This window comes from Atractosteus spatula, chromosome 2 (genome assembly GCF_055471065.1).
Source record: "Atractosteus spatula isolate fAtrSpa1 chromosome 2, fAtrSpa1.hap1, whole genome shotgun sequence".
Taxonomy (NCBI): domain Eukaryota; kingdom Metazoa; phylum Chordata; class Actinopteri; order Semionotiformes; family Lepisosteidae; genus Atractosteus; species Atractosteus spatula.
In genome coordinates, this window is record NC_142707.1 from 11,429,677 (window position 1) to 11,448,147 (window position 18,471).

The 18,471-nt window shown below is 39.3% G+C and overlaps 1 protein-coding gene across 1 annotated transcript; it reads right to left on the reverse strand.

Annotated features, from left to right (window-relative positions):
- Window positions 1-1,314: 1,314 nt before the first annotated feature.
- On the reverse strand, window positions 1,315-17,020 carry gdi1 (GDP dissociation inhibitor 1). Its single transcript, XM_088930887.1, has 11 exons — window positions 16,808-17,020; window positions 14,233-14,340; window positions 13,657-13,756; window positions 12,367-12,501; window positions 10,925-11,123; window positions 9,573-9,704; window positions 8,904-9,003; window positions 8,134-8,305; window positions 7,016-7,160; window positions 6,172-6,226; window positions 1,315-5,368 (listed from the first exon to the last, which is right to left on the reverse strand). Exons 1-11 carry the CDS (start codon window positions 16,850-16,852, stop codon window positions 5,216-5,218), a joined length of 1,344 nt encoding a protein of 447 aa, XP_088787013.1. The 5' UTR covers window positions 16,853-17,020; the 3' UTR covers window positions 1,315-5,215.
- Window positions 17,021-18,471: the final 1,451 nt, after the last annotated feature.

Below are 18,471 nucleotides of genomic sequence, written 5' to 3' on the forward strand. Positions count from 1 at the left end.
CAGGGATAGGTTCCAGCTTTGGCACAGGTGGTGGAGAGGACACAGAATCTATGTGCCTCTTAAAAAAGGCCAAGGCATGCCCCCAACACCTATTTTCAAGTTTCTTCTCTCTGCCGAACTATTTTTGAAGGAAAACCAGAGAGCAGGCCATGCTCATTCTGCTCAGGCATCTGCGCTGCATTTTTTTCCCAGATTAAAAACCCCTGCGCTCACCCCACAGAGACATGCATTCTCACAAGTGAGAAGCTCACCGAGAGGTGGGTCTACAGGAAGTCAACCAGGCTGGGGGTAGCATCCATTTAGTTTGGTGCAGGAAACAGTATTTCTTTAGATTCCAAGGGCTTATTTAGTCAGATTAAATCAGATGGAATTAAATTTTAATAGAATACAGACACTAATTGTAGCATGCCTTTGCTATAACTGCATTTAAACGAGATCTGACTTTTAGTATGTTGTGTTCCCTTACCAGGCTGGCTTTAAGTTGCATACGGCTATTCCTCATGAGTTTAGGTCACAATGGGAGGCAGGAGTGTGATCTAGTGGTCATGCCTTGGAGCTCATATCCAGGGTATATGATTATACTGCTTAAAGTTCAGCTCACCCTTGAACAAGGTGCTTCACTCAGATAGCTACAATACAATACAGAGTTGTACAAAAGGGAACAAACAGCCTGCTTTAGAAGAACACACAGAAGTGTCAGCTGGATAAACTACTATTTTTTAAACAACATTTTAAAAACTTTTCTTTGTTTGAAATGACACTCAAGCCTTAGCATTATTTTCGATATCATTTCAAGGTGTAGTTAAGAAAGGTGTACAAGAAAAATGTACAATTCACAGTTTATTTGTATATATGCAAGTTTCTTTTTGATCTCTTACTAGGGGGGAATTTTCCCCCCAATGTCTGACTAAATTTGGAAACGCCAAATTACGATATGGAAGTTGCTAAATTTACCTCCTCCTTCTCTAGAAAAAAAAATGAGTAAGAGTAGAAAAATAAAATTGCATAATGTTTTTAGCATGCATATATAGTCTTCAACCCAGAGCTCAGGGGTTGAAACCACAGTTGTATTTTCTGCTGACTGTACGCTGATGTTACTTCTAGTTGCACATAACTGGATGAAAGCCCAACAGCCTGGGTGAACAGGAGTCATTTATGGTATCCATAACGTCCAACATTACTTACCTGCCAGATTACCTGGTTTAATTGTATCAATGAAACCTTGTCTGGCAGCTTATCACTGGGTAAGAACTGGAAAGATAACTTAAAAGTATTTTTTTTCCCCACAAGCAACATACACAATTCTTTCCATTATCGATTCCACAATTTGTCGTGTCTTTATTTTTATTTTATTGTTCCACAAGACATTAGGTACTTTTCACATACTAGTGTTCAAATAATGACCACAAGCAAGCTACTTGTAAGTCCAAATAAGTTAAGACAGTTCAAAGAGATCTTTTCTTCATTATCCTTCAAATGAGAACCAAATAAAATTAAATAAAATACAAAATAACCTTTAAATAAATAAAGCAAGGGAAACAAAGCCAGAAGAAAAATAAGCCAAAAAAAGCTACGCTTATTTCAAGAACATGATTAAAGTTCAGTTGCGTATATATAGTAAATCACTAAAAACATTAAAATGTACAGTACAGTTCTGCCACTTTGCATTAGGGGTTACTCCACTGACCTACACATACTTGTGGACTAAGAAGCAGTCATATCATTATGTCTTATGGAATGTAAAGAGTCTGCAGGACAGTTTGTCCCGAAACCAAACAAGCTAGCTGGTCCAAATGGTCTCCTCTAGTTTTGTAACCCATCTTGCAATCACACAAATTGAGAATTAGGCTCTTACAGAAAAAAGTCCTTTACACCAATTTTGTATTATGGGCTGAGACAATAACATGACAATTTTAGTGTTCAAAGCATATTCAGCTTATCCTCGCAGCAAAATTGTTCCATAGACTTCTAACTTCCTAAAAGTCACAAAAAACATATCACAGTTATGTTTAATAATCCATGTGCACACATGGTCATGGCCTTAAATCAATGAAAAAAAGTGATGTTTTTCTCCCCCACATTTTGCAGCAAAAACAGTCAATGCTGGTTCAATAAAGCGTAGCCTATTCAGTTTTTTTTTCTTTCCATTCCTTTATGAACAATTACTTAAAAGCAGCAGACCAAAAAAAAGTACACTTTTAGACAATACAATAGGAAAGTATCCTGAAAGCGTGCCAAGGGAGCGAGGAGGAGGGTGGGTGTTACTGTGGGCTGTGTTTGGGTGATCGAGAGACACAAATCGGCTGAAGAAGGCCTCTGAAGCTTGAAAATGCCTTTATAAGAGAAAGTGAAGCGACTGGATATTGAAGCTCCTCAGTCTTCAACAGGGCAGAAACAAAAAAACGTTTACAATTACTAGTTTTGAACTGGAATGCACTGACAAGTGTCACTGGCCACGGGTAACCCACAAAAGAGAGGATGTCATAACAGATATTCAAAGCAGAGTTTTGCTTCAACACAGTAGAAACCTCCAGTTCAGACAAATGTGTGCAAAATACCATTTGTCTGCACATAACAGGGTTTAATTTTACTTATGCTGCCATCAGTGTGAGATAGTTACATTTCCAAAACTGAAAATAAGCAACTAGAGATAATTCAGCTCTAATTCTCATTAATGCCAAAAGGAAAATGGTTAATCAAAGCAAACAGGTGGCTAAAAAAACATTATGATTTTGAGATTAAGCAGATATGAACCGGAGCTGCTATAAATCCTCTCCAACAGGTAAAGGGAACCTCGTTTTAGTGTTAGTTCTAAAACCACCTTACTTCAGCACAAATCAGCTCTTGAAATTGATGACAAGCTGAATGCTCACCTGCTCTATTAATTGGCAATACAGCACAGGTATATTCTTTAAATCAAAATTATGCTTAAATCCAGCAAACTCTGTGAAATTCATACACTTTTTTTTGATACTCATCAAGCCAGCAGGCCTTCATGAAAAGCAGAGGTTTAGGAAAAAAGTGCCTTCTGATTTCCTAAAACTATGATCTGAACTAAGGAGTGTTGATATCAGTCTCTGGCTGAATCTCAGTCAGTACTGCTCTCTACAGAACAGATTGTTTCTCAATAAATAACCTTGCTGCTCCAACAGATATTATACAAACTAGACAATAGTAATAGCTTCTGTCACAACTTTCCTTTTGCCAGCACAGTCCACACCACTTTTTTCCCCTAAGTAAACCAATATTTGTGTTCTGAAACCTCGAATAGATGCCGTCTCTACAGTTATTGTTCAGTTTTGCAGGTATATTGGGGGGGGGGGGGAATCAGAATGAGTCCTAAATCTAGTCCAGGTGCTCAAAAACTTTGCATTACTACAAATAATAAGCTTACCAAGTATAGCCACCTAGAATTCACCTTAAACCTTTTGTGTCTGCCAACTGATCGTTTTAAAGCTATGGTGATGAAAAGGTACTCCATAAAATGCATGTCACACTGCATTCACCTTTCTGTCACAAACTACTGATCCTTAGAATCATCAAACGTTTTAAAAGCACAGCTACTTTAAAGGTTAAATGTCCACAACAGGCTTTAACAAAATGTTCCGATATGTCTTTTTAGTGTTTCTATATTCAACGTAAACAAAAATCCTACACATTCTTCGTCGAGCAAAATCATCTTGAGTAGAACTTTACATCTCTCTCGGAGTTCTTTAGGTTCCTTCACCTGGTTTCTCCCAGGTTCTTCAGTCTGAATTGGTGACTTGCACAGCTTTTCTTCCACCCTGTACCCCTGCTGAAGGCACTGGGCCTCTGAAACCTTCACCACTCTCTCTCGGTTCCCATTTTTCAATGTCAATGTCATGCACTGCATCCCTCAGAGCCCCACAGCCCAAATGTCCTCTCTAACTAAGCTCTAGGGCCTCACTTACCCCTCATCTCCGACCATCAAACCACACTGCTTGATTCTCCGATTCCACAAGTGTCCTGCTAACCTCCATCTACCTGCCTCATTCTTAGTCCCCAGCCTGTTCTATCCCTTCTCTCCAGTCCTTTCAAATCCCACCTACAACATCTTTACACCATCACATAATAAATACATTTTAACTCAAATGATAAAAAAAAAATACTCCTCTGTTATCCAAGTACATCACCCTTCAGGTAACAGCATCAAACTAAGATAAAAAATAACCAAATTTCTCTAAATGATGACAATCATCAGAAAAAAACCCACTAGCAGTTGTGTAGAATGGTAAGAATTAGCAACTAGTATCAGGATACTGAAGCAGTTATGTGCTAGGTGTGCTCTGGTATGTAGTGTACTACAGAGGTTGTTCATTTTAACATCTTGACGTCTGGCCCAGATTTCTGTAAATGAGCTGAATGCAGTCATTCATACACACAAGGTACAGGGAGAAGAGAGAGAGGAAGCAGGGCTGCCATCAGTGCTGTTGGGAGTCACTGACACACTGTCAGTGCACTGTGCGGAGGAGACAATAGTGACAATAAAAGACAGTCCAACACAAAGGGATTTTTTTTTCCATTGCAAGAACGATGAACAATTACCCTTCCTAATTTCAGCATTGCCCCTTGTGATGTAAAGCACTGGTACATCTTGGTTTAACTGGACAGCTGATTTGTTTGTTGAATGTAAGACTAGGCCCATATAAATGTGCACGTCGAAATATATCAAGTAGTAAGGAGTAAAGCACAATAAATTTTTTTTGACCCAAACTCACAATCAGATTATAAAGCAGCATGGAGCTTTTCTTGCTCGTATGGTATCAATATCAAATAATTTAAGAAAATCTCCTTCCTTCCATCTCATAAGTGTTAGATTTACCTAAGAAAAATGTGTGCTCTGGTAGGCTAAATGGCTTTTTTCATCATAAAATGCATTGTTTTTTAAAAACAAATAAGCTTTCTGTAATCGTCAAAGGCAACCGGATAGGTACAGTATCTGCAAAAGGACTTGAGGAGGAAAAAAAGGAAAAATAGCAGAATGAAGACGTGTTTGGAACCCTGCCTTTTGGGAGCTCAAGTCTCGGAGAAAGAAGAGTGTGTGCGCGTGTCTCTCTCGAGGGGAGGGAGGATGGAGTAGGGAGATGTTTGAGATTTTTGCCACACCCAAACCAACCTAACCCCCTTCCTCCACACCCCTCTGGCTCCTTCTAGCCTTTCCCCATCTTCTCCCTGCCTGCCTCTCAGACCCTTCTCACTGCTCGTCCTCTCCGAACACATCGTTTTGTTTGCGCTTCATATTCTCGAAGTCGAAATCGCTGCCCGTCATGCGCTTGTAGATGTCTTTGATGTCATTACAGGTGGTCTCGAAGTGAGTGGTAGCATCATAGGAGCGGGAGGCAAATATCTGCAAACCAAACAAAAAAGATTTTAATGGACCCAGCACTCTTTATTTTACATTTCTATTGAAACATGTCTGTGAAATTATTTGTTTTATTCCACCTTCTCATTTTAAGAATGCATTTGGTGGGGTTTTAGAGTAGCCATAGGAAGATATAGCACTATTTTATGGGATTGTGAATCAAGGTTTGACAGCACATTTTTATTCTTTGAAGCTAAAATGCCATGCATTTCAGTCCTGAGAATCCAAATTGCTTTACAGGCACAAGGGGGTTCGCTTCAATCTCCTACTGATGTAGAGAACTTTCTGGGCAAAGCAAACATTTTGTACAGGCACAAAATGGGGAAATTCAAGTAGGCCAAACTGTGAAACCCTGTAGAGAGCACTTTTCTGAACAATCCCATACGATCTACATTTAGTAGAATTTTTAGAACTTCACAATAGTATCTCAACCAAAGATGACATGCTCTGCAGCACTTGGGTTTCCAGAATTTCTATTCAGAAGAAAACTTCTATTTAAGAAGAATGACAGTGGAACAATGTGCACAGTGATTTGTCCTAATATTTAGCTCATCAAAACACTGAGATTTGCAGAGCTTCACCTGTGTTATGGAATACTAAGAACCAATGAGTGTAGACTTACTCAACCCGTTAAGATGGTCAGAAATTAAGACTGTGAAGAAAACACGGTTGGATATTGGTGTACTACTTAGGTAACATTATGTTCATGATTCACAGGTCTTGCATAAAAATAATGTATTTAAAATCACACTTGTGCTACTTTGTTCTTAAATTCGTTGAAGTGTTACCTGGCTCTCAGTGCCATCATCTGTAGGTTCATAAAGGTCACTGATGGCCACAAACCTGGAAAAGCAGAAGTACAAGAACAGATGACTCCTGTGTGTATTACAGGTTTCTTCATGTAAGCTTGACTAACGTTTTTGTATGACACTCATCAAATATCACATCTGATGCTGAATGTGAAAATTAGAGTAGAACTGTGACTTGATGATGCTGACATACCATACCATCAGCCACCTTACAACAGGCATTTTTAATTGTAAACTGTAAAGAAAATTTACTGTTGCAGGGCAGTCCTACAATTGCTGGGAAATTTTCAAATGTTCACCAGTCATGGGTAATCTTTCTTTAGAAGTACTGTAATTAACTGCACTTCTACTATGACTTTCACACCAAAGGAGCCAGGAGATTCACAATTAAGAGGTCACCTGCTTCATCCCTCTACAGTGCCCACTTCGGTGACATTCAGCAGCTTCACTACACAGCAGATCAGGTGCAGAAGTGAGAAATTACGACACCCATTTAAATAAGGTGGAATTTTAGGAAGACTAGAAAAACCTTAACAGGAACTCTGTCAGGACACTAAGCAGGACTTCAGTTTGTCAACATCTTCTGCAGCTCAGCATCACCTTTCACTCTATTAGGGCAATGGTTTGGAAACTCTGGTCCAGACTAAACAGTGTCACCTGCTGGTCCATTAAGGCCATTTACAGCAACAACCTCAGATAACCCTTTCAGAGAGGATAGAAAATCTAAAAAGATGCTCACAAATCAGAGAAAACATTGTCATAGATTGCCATAGGCCACAGACAGTCAGCTATTGCAAAGTAGTACAGTAGAAAGTAGACTGACTTTTGGTCTATAGGCTCAAGGAGTTCCAGCGCAGGTTCAATCTCTGCCTCTGGGTCGCTGGTTTCTACAGTGGTACTGGCGATGGCGATGTACTTCCCCTGGGCTGCCACATTGTGGGCATAGGAGATCATACACACATAGATATCTGTGGAGGGAAGGCAGAATAGCAACTTTTACCTACATGTAAATCATTAAAAAAAAACTAGTTTTTTCTTTTAAAAAAATCATACACTCCCTCCCCACCGAGAAACATTCAACTGTTCATGTTAGAATGTTCATACAAACATGGGACAGAATAGTCCATGCACACGTTCCTCAAGCAAGCACCGTCTGCAGACATTTGACATTTTTCACACTAAATTCCACAGAGTTCTCTGTAGGGCCAACAGCTGGGAATAGTTCATACTTGTAGGCAAAGCAAGGCAAAGGGACTACTATAGAGGTGCACACTGTGGCTATACTAGTTGACTCAATCACACCAAACTCTTCTGAAACAGATCAATTGTGCACCATTGTTTGTAGATTTTCAATCTGACATGGTCAAGAGCATCTTGAGACTGAGCTCTATTCCTTTACTTGTTGTGCTATCTGAACACCTGACATCCTATACTTCTGACAGTGTTGTGTTTGCTTGAACTTTTAATACAGAGTGTAGAATTGTGAAATCCTGAAACACATCTACAATCTGGGCTCCCCCAAGTTTCTGTTATGACCGACAATAAATCTGACTTTTTGGTAATATAAACTATGAAGGAATTATTGACGTTTTCAAAATGCCAACCTCATATTAACAAATTCACATTAACCACTGATATCTATGGGACACATTGTAGATTTGGATGTATGAGGATTGACTAGCGTTGAACCTGATTGTTCTAGGACATCAATTGGAAATGTGCTTTGTGAATAAATTGATAAATATTTCCTATGCATTGCTGCACAGTTTTAATTTTCTATTTCTTAACTATAAAAGATGATTACCTCACTTAATGCATATTTTCCATTACTGATATAACCACTTCACAAAGCTACTCCCTTCAGCTTTGAGGAAACTACATTACAGGAAATAATACAGATATCCCTGCAAGTAGAGGTTCTGTGTGTATACTGGGTCCTACCTGACTTGCGGTTAACCTGGTTCTGTGGGATGATGATCTGGCAGGAGTTGGCATCATTGGTGTTTTTGATAGGGTGGCTCAGGATGCAGATGACCCGGATCACCTGGCCTGCCTTCCTGACACGGTCCTGTATGTAGCTTGGGTCACAGATGAGCTGTTTGCAGCGCGCCACCTGCAACAATACACGTGATCACTCAGATTTGTCATGCCGTACAGAAGCTATAACGGCTACTTCTGTAAGATTTCAGAAAGAAGTCCTTTATCAGTTCTTGACGAGTTAATATGTCAGGCATCATGCTCTTGGAAGTATAAAGGACAAGCGACACCTTTTGGCCCAGAAATTCCAAACATCTGGTCTTGATGTACAGTATGATAACAGATAATAGAGGACTACAAAGTCTCTCATTTTAATGTCTGCTGCATGGTGGCCTTTCAAGGCTTGTTTAATATTAGTACATACATTTCAAGTGCAGGGTTTGAAGGGTTAGTAGTTATCACTGACATTGACATTCAGAATGCAGGCCGGGCCCTAATCTGAAGATTGTTGATTTCAAATTTGAGCTACGACATTTGCTGAAAGCAATCAGGATATGTCAAGGTTCAAGTTTATTACAATGTTTCATATTTTGCTATGGCTCCTCTTGTTAAAACACTGCCACCGGTTTTTAAGATGTCCACAATGGAGCCTGGCAGAACCCAAAGCCTTGACGCAAAAACACCCCTTCCCGAGAGAAGAAAAGAATAACTGGTGGTCACAGCTTATACCTTACCTCTCCCTCCGACTTAACTCCGACGACACGGTCGTTCTCCATCACGATTTCATCCACTGGTTTGTTCAACATGTATGTACCTCCGTAAATTGCACTTAACCTACCAACACACAGAAGTGCTCTATTTAATAGACATGGCAACTTTGATCCATTTGTGTCTTAAACGAGTAAAAGACTATAGGAATGTAGCAACTGCCAGACACAACCACACTTTATTCTCACATTAATTTTGGGGATTTTTTAAGTGGTCCTAAAGCTGTTTGATCTGAGAGCAGCTTTTCTTATAAGTCAATTCCAAGTTTCTCTTCACATAAAGAATCTATCATTTCATCATTCGTCCAATGGTACAAGACGAAGTTCCACACATACCGTGTGTCAAACAGTAACGTTTGCCACAATGACTATTAAACTTTTAAAAAATGCTCAGTAAACACGAGTATTATTCTGTTCACAAGCTTTCAGAGTTCTAACTGGATACAGAACACCTTTCAAAAATGAAAACATGAAAACTAAGCCTATGATGTTTCTTAGATCAAAGTGAAAGATGAGGATCACATCTCAACGTTCTTTTAACCCTCTTCACAGTAGTAAATTAAGAGGAAAAACTGCTTTACGGTTAGAAAATAATTTGAGAATATTTTTTTTCAGTGTACACTGAAATGTACACACCTTGCAAATCCCTGAGGTAGCTCTCCCAGCCCATAGAGAGGATACAGGTATGGGCTTTTGCCATAGCGAGCCAGAGACTCGCTGTACAGTTTTATGCGGTTAATTGTCTCTAGGCAAGGCTGGTCCAGGTAACTGTGGTGGGAAACAGAAAAGCATTAAACAATCAGTTAAATATCTCCCTAAACTTGTATACAACACCTAAGAGTAAGAAACACATCAGTCATTATTTCCCCTGGTTTCATAATGTCTACTGAATAGGTTTCCCCCAAAAAACGGGACCAAAAATCAGGGCTCTGTCTGTCTGTCTGTCCCTCATGTTCTTGGTACTCCATTCCTGATTCCACCCCAGATTTTATTTGCCGTCATTAGCTCAGCTGAACCAATGTAACCTCCAACAGGGTTGTGAAGTATGGAACAAGCTCCTTAGCCATATGATTGAAAGCGATACTGTAGTAACCTTCAAGAACTGGCTGGTTGAGATCCTTGGATCAATGGATCTTTTACTCATCAAATGAGCCAGATGGGCTAAATGGCCTCCTCATGTTGTAATTTGTGCTCTTAACTCTTGTTTCAAGTTCTGTTCTGATCATGTGTAAAAGAAAGAGGAAAAATGCCCTTTACAGAGGACATCAAGGACTCAAGCCTGGAGACTCATTTTTCTTTTGCATCAAGACAGATTACACCACTTGGGAGTTCAGCACCATGGACAGGGACTGAACAGAACTGCTTTTACAGCAGATCTGACGCCAACCTGGTTTGTCTGGCTCCGACTACTGACTTTCACACTCTTGACAGATGAAAGTGCACATGCTGCAGATGGATAACACAGATCAACCTTGCACTTCATAAATCACCACTTAACTTTTTTTAAACAACTGCCAATATCATCATATAAATAGCTGATGAATTTCATTCATCAATAAACTTTGCAGAGTCATTGCTATAAAAGAATATAACTATGTACCCCTTAAAAAGGACGAGGACAGTGAAAATTTCCTTTGCTTCACGTTCCCTCCAAGGAATTTGCTTTAAAAATTAATAACTTTAAAAAGACTGTCAAACACAAATGTGATTTCTGTATCTAGGTGAACTGAAAAATATACTTCAAACCTGTCAATGAAGTTATTCTGATTCACAGTTTCTGCAGCAATATATCTGGCTTAGTCCTAGAGAGCTGCATCAAGTGGAATGAAATGCAGAAGAGAACCTCCAAATGCATAAGTTTATAAGGCAGCAGAAATTGTACCTGTGCCAACCACAGCATTAAGTGCAACACTAAACCGTTACTAGACAATCCCTCTTCTAAAGTAGGTATGTTACACAGGAATGGGCTGGCCTGTAGTCTTACTTACTCGTCTGTCCTATACAGGGCTAAAGCATGACCAGTGAAGTCGATCACATCCTGGCCCAGGTCAAACTTCTTGTAGACATCCCTCATGTTAGTCAGTTTGGGGTCTACCCCCTCGAAGGTCTTGGGGTCATTCTCGTCGAAATTGGCGACAAACACCAGAAACTTCCGGAATCTCCTTTTCTCAAACATGCCCATCAGATCTACGTGAAAAAATGCCAATTGAACCAAAATCCATAAAAAGTACTTTGTGCAACATTTATTGTATAGTCATATTTGCAGACATCTGTATGTATGTGGTTTACTTGAACAGTTAGTTTAAGTGAATACATATACTAATTAGAACCGTCTTGGCATAAAAGGGTTAACTAGAATTCCAGCCAAAGTATTTATCCACACTAACGCAACTTTATATCTTATTATGGTAGTATAGAGAGCTTCTTCATGATTTTATCATCTTAGAACACCAATGTTTATGATCTAGTATTTCCAAAAAGATGTTTCTGGAAAAGATAAAGATGATTGTCAGGGTGAATGTAGATGAAGGGAACTCAACTGTAGATTTCAGTTAGAAAAAACTATCATTAGCAGAAAGTAATATGATTCACACAACCATTGCCCTCTCTATAACTTCAGGAAACTGATATTAATATATGCTTATTGTGATTCTCCTACGAACTCAGTATTTCATCAATACATCTGATGTAAAAGACTGTTTTATCAAAAGGTAAAATGCTCTTCTTCCTGGCAAGTAAAACTATCAACAACTGTAACATAAGGAGGAATATGGCTCAATCAATGTAGACTGTGCCTATCCACCTTCAGAATCTGTCTGTGTGGCAACTGTACTATAACGTGAAACAAGAGCACTACTCAAAAGTCATTAGAAAATATACAATTAGTGTAGTGTAGGAATTAGGGCAGGTATTTAACACTTAACAGGCAGCACCCTTATATTTTAAGATGTTGTCTTCCTTTAATCATCATCATCTGAGCCAACTCCTACTTGTTTTATTTTGATTCAATGGATCTAGAGGCTTCAATGTAGATGAAAGTGAAAAGGCAAGATAACTGCTGCACTAACAACCTTATATCTAAACCTCTTTTAAAACAAAGTGTTTCACACCTTTAACCAATCTTTACAAATAGTTATTTGGACTGTTTTAATACATTTAAAATGACCAAATTGTTGAAAAGCTGGAAAGAATTTTACAAACTCAGGAATTCCAAAATTGAGGTGTAACTTTCATAACTTATTTCACAAACCTCCCTGCCCACAACAAGTTCCTACTATATCAGAGACCAACTGAAATTCAACAAAACATTTAAAAACAGTTGAACTACTAAGAAAAAAAAATGTGTGAAGATGTGGCTCATGGATTATGGCAGAGAAAATAAAAGCTGGTGCAAGAAACACAAGGAGCAATCTGACAGCAGCACACTTACTCGAGGCAAGAGCCTCAGTCTCTGTTGACGGCACTTTGTAAATCTTCCCTCCCTTGTAAACAAAACTTCCCTCCACCACTTTGAAATCCAGATACCTGGTCACCTCTGTATACAGCAGCATCTTCACTAGCTGCCCTGTGGGACACAGGAAAGAAAGATGATATCAACAGGAGATACCATTGTCTGTATCAGCAGTCACGGACACTCATTTTAAATGAGACTATTTTCCTCTTTTTATGCGAGACAAGCAGAAGCCTGTTAACCTTTTTGAGAGAGTAAAGTTAATATGAAAAGCCCTTTTAATTCATAATGTCACAGGATTCATTTAAAAGCATTGACAGATTTCTAATAAAAATAATTGAAGGGCATTCATTTAAGAAATATTAAATGCACATCCTTATATATAGTAGTCGAAAGCAATGCTATAAAAATTAAAATGACAGACAAGTGTTAATTAGATACAATAAACCTGGTATTAGAGTCCCAAGTCCCTTCTGGTTTTCTTTTCAGACTGTACTCCGTTTAAGCTTGCAGAACCATTTCACTGATCTAATTTGAGTTGTCCTTCTTTAACAGTTTCAGCCTTTAAAGGTTAAATCATGCCATTTTTAAAAGCCGAGATTCCAAACTCCCCTCATGTGCATTTTTTCCCCCCAATGACCAGGTGCCTAGAATGTAATTAACTGGGCCCCTTTTCAAACAGAGTGTTATTTATTATTTTTTTTGATGCAACTACTATCTTGACACTATCTTATACTCCTAATGGGAAGGTGAACGGTAACCTGAGGACAGACTCAACAATTTATCTAATAAAACTCTAATGCAACCAAGAGCTAATGGGCATAAAAAATAATTTCAAAAAACAGTTCACGATTCAGTGATATTAAGGAAACCATCCATCCATTTCCTAGCAGCTTAATCCTGGTGAAGGCCGCAGTGGTAACAGGCTGAGGCAGGCCAGATTTCCCCTTCCCCAGAAAAAGTCTCCCAACTTCTTCGTGGGAGATTCCCGAGTGCTCCCAGGTCAGCTGAGAGATGATAATCCCTCCAGTGTGTCCTGAGTCTGCTCCAGGGTCTCCTCCCATTGAGCTCACCCACCCCCATGACGAAGGAAGAAAAGCTGGGTGCGATGCCCATCGTGGACGGCCAGGAGCGGGACAGACAGGAGGTAAATAAAAGCAAAACTGGAAAGACAACCAAAAGACGTGCCAGGACTCCAAGACCGGGACTGAAAACACTTGGGGAGCAGAGCTAAAATCAAAACCAAAACAGAATGTCAGACCCACTGACCATTGGCCATGAGGAATTTGGGGATGAGATCCACATTCCAGTCGCGTCCCCTTCCCATTGACTCAGGGGGGCTGTCTGGGAGATCAAACCGTTTGTACAGCTACAGACAGGAAGAGAAAACAAAGGACTTTTGTCAGGCCAGCAGAGTTTCTAAACATTGAGTAGTTTATCTGTCCATTTTCTAAGTGATGTTATAGTTTCATATGGAACAAAATGGGGAAAACATAAAAGGCAATCCTTACAAGACTTTTTTTCTGCCAATTAAAAAAAAATAATCTGAAAAGTCGTGCTGCATGGGTGACTCTTCTTTGCCTTGCTATGCTGCCTTTAAAGAGACAAATCAATTACAGGGCTGCCTATTCATGACTACAGCAGTGCGAGAGGGCACTGGAGTTTTATCCATTTGTACAAAAAACACAAATTAAAGGAATTATTCAACTGCATTAGCATCTTCCTGTTTTTCCATGACATTTTCCTTCTTAACCTTCACGTTTTTTAAGTGTAAAGAACAGGTGAAAACCTAGTACACATCGTCTATGAATAAGGTCCATGGTACACCAAGTAACTGGCCTTTACCTCTTCCAGAGGGGTGATGGAGGAGCTCTCTCCACCGTAGTATGGGTTCCTATCCATGTGCAGCACCTTCTTCCCATTCACAGACATGATCCCCGACAGAATACACTCCTACCAAACACAGAAGACCAAGGGTTGTTTTTTTTTTTTTTTGACAGTGGCAATATTGCAACAACCCTCTTCACTTCCCTACACCAAAGAGGGAACCGACATTTTAGCCATAAGCAGACACCCAATTCAAACCCAGGGGGCTGTTTGTAAAGAACATTCTGGTCACAACCCATATTGAACTTCACATTTTCTTCTGTTTCATTACAGTGCTTTCATCACATATAGTGGGGGGGAAAAAAAAAATCAAACATACCTGGGTGCAATGCTGGAGAGAGTAACATGTTATAAGTAATCTATTACAGTGACAAGTTACTTGTGTAAAGATATTGCAAGAAATTGCTTTTAAGAAGTAATGTATTATATATTTCAACTATAGAAACAACAAAGATTATGCAACATTAAATCCCCCAAACCCTCATTTTCATTCTTAACTTCTTAATTTTAGAAAGCAATTGCTTACACATTAAACTGTAATGGCATACTGTTTAGAAGTAACTTTTCTCAATACTGCCTATGTATATCCTTAACCATTATTGCTCCATACCACAATTTACATGTTGCCCGTGGAGACTCAGAATATAATCAACAGTTTGGTGAAAAAAGGTCTCAAAATGGTTTATTCAAGCATTTACGAAATGAAAGGGGGCAGAGGCACCAAAACCACTGTTAAGAGAAGCACGACTTGTATTAATATCGCAAACACTAGGTGCTGGATAATGGCAGTAGTTAAGATTTTATATTGAATTATGCTTGTATACTGTAAAACAATTTGTAGCACACAAAACAACTACAGGATATTCTGAAATGACAGTTCATATAGGTGACAGCGTACAAAGAAAAACCCAACCAGAAATTAACAGAATCCCTAAAGATAACCTCACGCTGTGACCATTTCTGGGTACAGTGCAATGCACAAACCCAAGCTTCACTTCTTTTTTCAATGACTGCTACTGTTCTTCAGCAAAGAGGCAAAACCGCCCAACTGTTCAGCAGTACGGTGCAAGCTGGGATGTCTCCGGTCCTCCAAACCCCACCCAAGCTCTTTCTACACAGAAACGGGCTACGGTTTGTACTACTGTAGCGCATGTGAGCTACTGCACACATACAGTAGATTATTACACCAAGATGCATATCGTTTACAACGCACAAAGATAAACCACGACTAAAATGAACGGTGTTAAGCTTTTATCTTTTAAGAAAATAATTTAGCGCTTTAGAATCATTTGATCGTTAACATTTTACGAAATGGTTTTATAACATTCATGTACAAATTGATTACACAGCTCAATTACTAAGCTTGAAGGAGGCTTACATAACGTCACAGCATGGCAACCGTACAATACAGATTTAATTTCACAGGTATTAACGTGAAAACCATATTCCTATTTTAATTTTTCCATTGCGTGCTAGTTCTGCGGTAGCACTTCAAACATGTTCTGCAAGCCAGACCATTGAGATTCTTACGTGTATATATAAATATAAGTGTCTATGTTCATCGCATAAGAGGTTAGGGCTAAATAAAACAGATAAATTATTGGACACCGGCTCTTCCGGTACCCGTGTTTATGTGAAATTTACTAGAATGAGTATTATCATCACTGAATGCGCTTATGTACGTAAGAGAATGACCGAGGCTACGTGCGTTTTTCATACTGTACTACATCGCCTGATGCAGTGATGTCAGCACTATTCACGTTTTTTTCTTCCTCAGCTGTTCAAGACGTTCTCAAAATGCGCTGAAAAACGTTGCGTTTTGTTTGTAGAAATGATCAGATTTCACACGGAAAAAAAAATGACTCCGGGCACAACGGCTCGCCGTACTGTAGCTTAGCGAGCGACCTGTCACTGTTTGCACAGAACAAGCCAGCCCTGCTGGGCGTGTTACCTGACTCGGTTCAGCAGAACACAATCCCGATGGTGGTTTCGGTATCAATAATTAAAAAGGGGTTTTCTTCCCTGTCTTTTATTGTAGGGCCTACTACCTGCAATACAATTATCTCGAGGCCCCACTCGCTCCATTAAGATAGATGAGATTTTAGATATATGCCGTGTTATATGAAACAGTTAAATACGCAAAACGACGCCCAATTGCCACGATGCACACCGTTTAAATTGAACGTCTTCAATGAAGAAATGCGCCCTTCCTGCGAAGATATAGCTAGGAATCCGAAACAGCACACGAAGGCCCCGTTTCTTATCTGACAATATATGTTGTAAGTTAAAAGTCTGCTGAAAGATGTACAGTATTAGATATATTTTTTTATCTAATCGTACAACTGATGCTGTAAGCTTTTCCAAAGCAAAACTGACGCAAACACTGCGTAACTTAACGTTCAGTAATCTTTCCCAGACAAAGGACTTTTAAATCGAAATACATGCATCATACAAGGGTATATAATGATAACTCTTACTAGGATCCCTTCAAGTGCATTTAAAAGCCATTCATCGGCTAAAGTCTCGCACTTACTGTTAAGCCGGTGCCCAAAACAATAACATCATATTCTTCATCCATGGCTTTTTGTCGCTTCTTTAATTTTTCTCACGTTATTGCGTAAAGAAAAAAAACTCGCTTGTGGGGGGTAAATACGGTTTATTCGGTTTAAATCGCTAGAGCTTGAACTGTGTCCGGCGAAATAGACCAAAGATGGCCCTGTCTCTCGAACCACTTGTACTGCCTGCGCCGCCAACTCCGCGACGTCAAATAGTTCCTCCCCCTCCTTTTCTTTAGATACCACTACAGTGCTGGCCAACCCTTCTACTGTTAAATCTTTATAATCTAGACTCTCCTTTAACAAAAGCTTTTTAACACACAGTTTAAAATAATGTATTTATAGGTTATGGGTTGAGTTTTATCCTGATTTGCTCTATTTTATTCTGTATGCAGAAAGGCCCAGCCCTTTTTTCGTTCCTGGGAAAGATGTTCAGTCTGTGACCTTCGTGCGGAGGCTGTGCTATCACTCCGCCGGCTGCACCATTGGACGATGCAGAAATCGATACTACAGCTGTGCTAAAGGATGCTGATGAGAACGAGTCAGTGTGTATGTGGAGTTTATAAAGCGTTCCTCTTGGAGGAAGAAAAAAAGGGAAAAAATGGCCGCAGGGAAGAGTCCCTGAGCGTCACTAAAGAAACATCTCCATGCGAAATAGAAGCAATCCCTTTCTGCCACATTAAACACTGCGCTTGTGTGTCTGTGTAGTAGACTCGACTGCGTGAGGTGATCTGTTTGTGAAATAATTATGAGAAAACAATAAAAAAATGCGTTTTTAACGAATGATTAATGCAAAACACTCGTGCTGTGGCACAAATAGATTCTCAGACAAAATATTGTTTCATAGCAAATGTGACCTACAATTATTTTATCCTAAAGATAATTAATATACCAAGTTACATCCCTTAACACAAAGTTTGCAAATGAGGAGAACCCCACTTGTTGGTTTGGTTAATAGCAGCAATGATCAAGGTGCTTCCTGAGGAATGCCAGTACGTCAGATCCTATAATATGCAAGTACTGTGATTCTTCAAACAAAACACAACACCCTTGCCTTTAATAAAAATGTCTTCCACTTATACCTTGTATCCACTTGCAGTTGCCATTGCTATTTTCCTAGTTAAGCTTAAAGTAGGAGTGTGGCTATACCGTCGCCCGGTCTTTTTTAATATTAAATCACAACCTCTCATGGTCTTCTGTTCCAGAAGGAAGTGAGCTGAAGTATCTAAAGTGCATGAGTTCAAGCCCATAGGGTGGCAGGGCTGTTGTTTGCAGTAGATAAGCAAAATGTATGTAGAAGTACAGTATATACAGTATGGTAGATGCATGCATATGGTAAATTTGGTAGAGTATACATCTTTGAATGTATAAGCATTAATAACAATTAATAATTATTTGGCCGAGGTTTTTTATTCAATGTGACTTATACGGCCAGACATTTTACTGAAATTCCTTGGTAAAGGGTACAACAACAGCACATCACCTCGAATTTGAACCCATAACCTTCCCCTAATGCTTCCAGAGCCCTGTCACTTCACACTGCTGCCTCAAGGGGTGGTTATAAAATCTGAAATAAACAGAATTTCAGGTCACCTACAGTATTTTGTCTTTTACCTTTGTCCAGCAGTATCTGAAGTACTAC